This window comes from Aquila chrysaetos, chromosome 24, assembly GCF_900496995.4.
Source record: "Aquila chrysaetos chrysaetos chromosome 24, bAquChr1.4, whole genome shotgun sequence".
Taxonomy (NCBI): Eukaryota; Metazoa; Chordata; class Aves; order Accipitriformes; family Accipitridae; genus Aquila; species Aquila chrysaetos.
This window is the reverse complement of record NC_044027.1, coordinates 18,022,282-18,028,281: the sequence shown is the minus strand read 5'-3', so window position 1 is coordinate 18,028,281 and position 6,000 is coordinate 18,022,282. Positions and strand designations below refer to the sequence as shown.

The 6,000-nt window shown below is 56.5% G+C and overlaps 1 protein-coding gene across 4 annotated transcripts in view; it reads left to right on the top strand.

The window, feature by feature from the left end:
- Nucleotides 1-1,413: 1,413 nt before the first annotated feature.
- Nucleotides 1,414-6,000, top strand: part of KCNT1 (potassium sodium-activated channel subfamily T member 1) — a 92,154-nt gene continuing 87,567 nt past the window's right edge. For all 4 annotated transcript variants that reach the window (XM_030001233.2, XM_030001235.2, XM_030001236.2 and 1 more), the window contains exon 1: nt 1,414-1,677. In XM_030001233.2, coding sequence (XP_029857093.1) covers nt 1,532-1,677 — 146 coding nt within the window. In that variant the 5' untranslated portion in view covers nt 1,414-1,531. The remainder of the gene's footprint in view (nt 1,678-6,000) is intronic.

Genomic DNA, 6,000 nt, shown 5'->3' with positions numbered 1-6,000 from the left:
GAAATAAAAAAAAGAAGCAAAAGAGGAGAGGAGCGTGCCAGAGCTGGGGCAGAACTGCTCCCCTGGGGCTCTGCTGCCCCGGGGGCTGCATGGCTGCCCATGCCACGGGGCCAGCACGGTCCCCGCCATGGCCTTGGGCCAGCGTGGGTCATGGGTGCACAGCGGGAGCCTGCGTGGGGGCTGCTCGGTTTGCAGCGGCTCGCATCCAGCCCCCCGAGGGGGGACGCAGCTTTGGGGCACTTTGCGCTTGGCCACATCATTATGGATGGCACCTCCTGACTCCTGGCACATAGCACCCATGGGGCTGAACGTGGAGGGGAGAGAAGGCACCTCGGACTCCATCCCGTTAACCCTTTCGCAGGGGTGGCCGGCTCGTTTCCAGGCTGCCCCTGCTGTCCCTGGGGTGGGGCCGTTCCCGCAGCGGGGCTGTGTTATTGCAGCAGGGCCCCCCTGGAACATCAATGCTCCCCGGCCCGGCCGCACAGCACGGCACAGGAATTCCCCAGCAGGCCAGGGCTCGGCCGGCCTGTTTGCTTTCGGCACGACCCCAAGGCGCAGCGGTGCTCAACACAAATATTTATACGGCTAGCAGAAAATAAAATAAAACAAAACAAAAAAATGATTAAAAAAATTTTTAAAAAAGGAAAAAAGGGGAAAAAAAAAGGAAAAAAGGGGAAAAAGAGGAAAAAAAAGAAAAAAGGGGAAAAAAGAAAAAAGGAAAAAGGAAAAAAGAGAAAAAAGGAAGAAAGGAAGAACAAAGGGGGAAAAAAGGGAAAAAAGGGGGGGAAAAAGGGAAAAAAAACGGGGGAAAAAGGGAAAAAAAGGGGGAAAAAGGGGGAAAAAAAGGGGGGAAAAAAGGGGAAAAAAGGAGAAAGGAAAAAAAAGAGGGCAAAAAGAAAGCCAACCCCCCCCGGGGCGGGTATGCGGGCAGAGGCCGGGGGCGGAGGGGTCCCCCCCCCGGCGCCGGGCCAGGGGCGCGCTCCCTGACTGGTGCGCGCGGCCGGGGCGGAGCGGGGCGGCGGCAGGTGGCGGCACGGGCGGCAGGGGGCGCCGTGGTGCGGCGGCGGCGGCGGGACCCGGCCGGGCCCCGGCGCGGCGGCGGCGGCGGCGGCGGAGGGAGCGGGGAGGTGGCGGCCCCCGCCCCGCCGCTCCGCGCCATGGGCTGCCTCGGCGGGCAGCGCCGCAGCCGGCAGCGGGAGGAGGCGAGCGGGGCCGCCGCGGCGGCGCTCCGCCGGTGCGCGTAGGGCGGGACCCTCCTTCGCTCCCTCCCTCCCTTCCCTCCCGCGCGCTCCCAGCCCGGTAACTTTCCGGTACCTGTTGCCGCTTCGTCCCCGGTATGCGGAGCGCCCGGCCGGCCCGCGGGCTGCTGCGGCGGCGGCGGGGCGCGCCGTGATGGGCGGCCGGGAGCGGGAGCGGGACGGCGGCGGTGGCTCTGCCCGCGGCCGGCGGCCCCCGGCCGGTGCCTTCGGCGGCGCGGGGCGCCCATGCTCTGCTCCGGCTCGCCTCTCCGGGCACCCGCGCCGCTTCGCCGATGCCTTTCTCGGGCGAAGAGCGGAGCCTGCAGGGGATCTACAAGCCGGCGGCGCCGGCAGAGGGCAGGGCGGCCGGCGGGGCGACCGTCTGTACCGAGTGCTACACCAACCGCTCCTTCGTCTACGACGATGGCAGCGCCCACAGGTACCCGCCGGCGGGACGCGGCGCGGGGCCGGGGGCTGCCGGCGGGGGTCGGGCCCTGGGGGTCGCGGGGGGGATCCCCGGGGGCCGCCTGCGTTGCCGTCGTGGGGAGCCGCGGGGCCGGGGGACCGCGGAGCCCCCCGAGCCGAGGGGAGCGGCCCCTTCCACCGCCGCCGGGACCCCGCGGGGGGAGCCGGGCTCGGCCCGGCGGGACCCTCGCCCCGCGTTCCCACCGCCCTTCCCGTGCCCCGAGCCTGGAAGAAAAGTTTCCGCGACACTTCCAGGCCTGGTTTGGGGTCCCCTGCGAACGCCCCTCTGGGCAGCATCGCCTGGGGAGTGGAGTAGTGAGAGGCTGCCTGGGCCCAGGGGATGCTTGGAGATCCCCGAGTTGTTCCCAGTCATATCCTTCATATCCCAGTATATCCCAGTCATTTCCCATCCACGGGAAAAGGGTGGATGCTGCCCCTCCGTCGTGCCTAGCATGGACTGAGGCTGTGCTCCCTGGTGTGTGGGGCAGGTGGTGGTTTAGAGGAGCTGGTTTGGCTGAGCCCCGAAGCCACCCCAAAGCCAGGGGACCAAGATGCACGTAGGCGAAAGGGCTGCGTTTCCCTAGGGGCATCGCAGCCCACGCTCCAGCTTCAGGCTGGTTTTGTGCCAAAGTTATAATGCCCAGAACGAGGGAGGGGCTGCGGTGTGGAAGTGAAGAGCTGCTCAGAGGGGGTCATGGAGACCCAGGGCCACTGTCCTCTTGTGCCCAGGCAGCAGCAGACGTGTCTCACGAGGGAATGAGTGCTTGTTGCTGAAGTATCCCAGCTTTTCCTGATAACTCCTTTACGTTATCATCGCCCTGATTATATTTACTAGTGCGGCTCTTCTGGCTGTCACGCTCATCAAATATCAGCTTAAATGAGCAAATGAAGTGTGTGTATCAATTCATTCTTGACAGATAAGGACCCGGGCTGGGTTTGTGCCCTGGGCTGGTCAGCTGGGGTTTTCTATGTTGACATCTGCTCGCTATCATTTGGGGAGACCATCTTTTATTCCTAAAAGCCTAGACAGAAAAAGAAGACACAGTCTATTCGGTGAACTCTCTAACTTTAAGTACATTGCCCCTGACTGGGTAATTGGTAAAATCCTTAAATATTGGTTCTTGGGATTAAGTCCCTCATCATTTCCCTCTGCTGTCCTCTCTGTCAGAGGCACAACATCCAATGAGGTCAAGGCACCGTGATGCCTTGGGAACCAGGACCGCCTAACTCCTGAGAACACCGTTCAGTTGCCTTGGGGACACCGGGGTGGCTGTGGAGCTATAGTGCCTTCACCAAACCCAATTACCTCATTTTGCAGCTGTACTTGGTGTGTTTGCAGAAATGACGTCCTTGAGGAGGTTATCGAACGCTTCTGTGTGTGGGGAGAGATCAGAGGTCAGGCTAGAGACGGCAGCTTGCAGAGGGTTTGGACTCCAACATTACGGGAAAATGATGAGTTGCTCAGCTCAGACAGCAGTTGTTGCTCCTTGTTACTTCCACTGCAGTGCTGCTTGGGCTCATTTATCCTCTTCTAACGCACAACAACAAAATCCTTGTCCAAAGGTCTTCCCCTCTGTCTCTTTCAATCTGAACAGAAGAGCTTTGTTTTCTAATTATTATTATACGGCTCAATGTGTTTCGAACCCCCTCTGGCTCCGGGGAGGTTGAAATGCCGTTGCTTTCCATGGCTGATCTTGCCTGCCTCTGCATTCAGCCCTTTTGCTACCCTTGCAGAGATATTGAACAAACTGGTTGGAGCCCTGAGGACTCGGCAGCTTTGCCCGTAGCTGCCTGTTTCCCCAGCTCCAGCTCAGAGCAGCCTGGATCTCTAATGTGCTTTTCCAAAGCTGTTCAGCTGAAGAAGAAGAAAATGATTGTTGCAAAATGGCTAAAGAGAAACGTGCAGGAGCAGGCAGAGCAAAAAGCACCATCTCCCCCATTAGATGATCCCAGGGGCCCACTGGCTAATCTGCTGTGTGGTTTCCCCTTCTGCAGCGTGGACTGGGGGTGCGCATCCCCTTTCAGTGCGTGATCGTCCACATTTAACAACCCGCTATCACTCAGCCTCTGCCTGGTACAAGAGATTCTTCCTCACCTCCCGTGGGTTTTATCTCTGCTCAGACCCTGCCCGTGTCTGACATGGGGTTTGTGTCTGACGGGTGTGCAGTCCCCAGGGCAGACCAGGGCTCGGGAGTCCTACGCAGGTTCCTCGGCTTGTGTCCGCTCCGTGCTTCCAGGCTTATGCTCGTAGTTGTAGGTGTGATGGCAGACAAGCAGACCTGTCACCAGAGGTGTGTGCAAAGGATGTGAGAGCCCGAATATATCTGAGCAGCAAAGATGTATAACACGTTCAATGTACCTTCTGCTAAATGTTCAAGGGGACTTCAGTGGGGCTCGTCCCATTAAAATAAATGGAAGTCTCAATTATCCCCTTGCTTAGCAAATCTAGAGATGGCTTAAAAGCTGTTGAAGAGAAATTCCATCTTCTCAGTTGCCTGAGTGCAGAGGCGTGTGTGTAAATGTTTGTGTGCTTTCTCCTGGCCCTCTTTATAAGGGGACAATGGTCCTGAAAGTCCCTTCCAGTCGGAAAGCAAGGGGTTAACTGTAAAAGCACTTGAAAGTATGTTTGGAGAGCAAATACACATTTCTGGCACCCAGAGGGTACAAATAGCCTAAATTTTACTTTCCTACCTCGTGGGAAATCTGGGTAAATGTTTGTACAAGGAGCTAGTCTGTCATTTAGGGGAATACAGGATTTCCTCCGGCCAGCACTGTGCTTCCTCTGCTTTGCCCATGTAAGGACACTTGGAGAAGAAGCAGTGATGGATGAGCAGCCATATGGAAGGACTCATGCAAAAATATCCTGCACAAGTAAGGGGGCCTGCGTGAGAAGCAGGGACGTGCAAGAGGAGACTTGGTTTTTCCATCCGCTACCTCCTGCTCCTATGGCTTATTTAAGAAGAAAAAGGTGAAAGAAGAAGGCATGCACGATGATACCTGGAGAAGCTGCTTAGGAAGATCATGTCTTTGCATTAGACGTATGTGGCTTTTCTCATGTCTGTTTTTAACGTCTCTTAAGGGAGATCTGTCTGTCTGCTAGACTGCACCGTGCTGCTTAGGTTCAGTGCTGCTGTTTATACTTGGAGTAAACAGTCGATGTGCTGTGCTGGGCGGTGTGCAAGTGCTTGAGGAGCCGAGGTTGGGGGCTGGAGAGCAGATCCAGAGAGACCGGTGAGCACCGGTGGCATGGCAGCTCTGGACGTGCTTACGGAGTGCCAGCTAGAGAGGGCTTGGCTTGACAGGGGCTGTGCTGTGGTGGGGTCTGTCTTCAGTCCTGCCCGACTGGGCAGCCAGGACAGATCGTACTTTCTGGCCCTAGAAATCATGGCAAGATGTGGAGCAGTGGCAGCAAGGTTAAAAGTGCCTCTGGGCACCTTCTGCTGCTCTGGTCAAAGCCTCTGAGTCCAAAGGCAGGTGTTTGCCTGCTGTCCTTGCTGAACCCGAGGTGATCGGTGAGTTCCCAGGGCTGTGTCTCTATGAAAGGGCTTGGGAAAGTTGATCTGAATCCATGAAGGATATGAATGACAAAAAAAAAAAAAAAAAAAAAAAAAAAGCATTGATTAAACTGGATTCTTGCTCAGTGTGAACACTCTCATCCAGACTTGGGTTGAATTTCCCATGTCTTCTCCTGCTACACTTCAGATGTATCAAATGGACTGTCTCAGTTTAGCACAAGGATGGTTCCTGCAGCTGTGAGCCTGTTGTTGTCTCTTAAGTTTGCCATTTTCTGGAAATGAATGGGAAGATGCTGTTTTGGCAGAGCTTGCACTGAACCAGACTCTGTAGCTAATTAATAACCAGTTCCTCCAGGCAAGATTACTAGCTTAGACATTTATCAGCTTCCAAAAAGTCAGCCTTGTGGATTGCAACAACTGTTGCTCTGGCTGCCTGTAGGGATTCTGGCCTCGCTGTTCCGGGAGAAATTGCAATAGGGAGCCATAAAACTACAGGGCCAAACACCCTGTATTTTCAGAGTGTTTATGTAGCAGAGATAAGGAATTCTGCTCTTGTTTTCCTCAGCTGATGAGGAAAGAGAAGCATGCAGCTCTGGCAGGAGTCTGAAATTGGGGCTCGACAGGGCAGTCGGCAGGTCGTGCTGCGAAAACTGCCGCAGGAGAGCACCCGCCAGCACACCTGGGTCAGTGGGAAGAGGTTTTGGGACCCCCCCCGCTATTCCGTTTAACAAAGGACCCCCGACATGCTGAACGTCCTCCTTAGAAACTGCCATTGGGTTCTG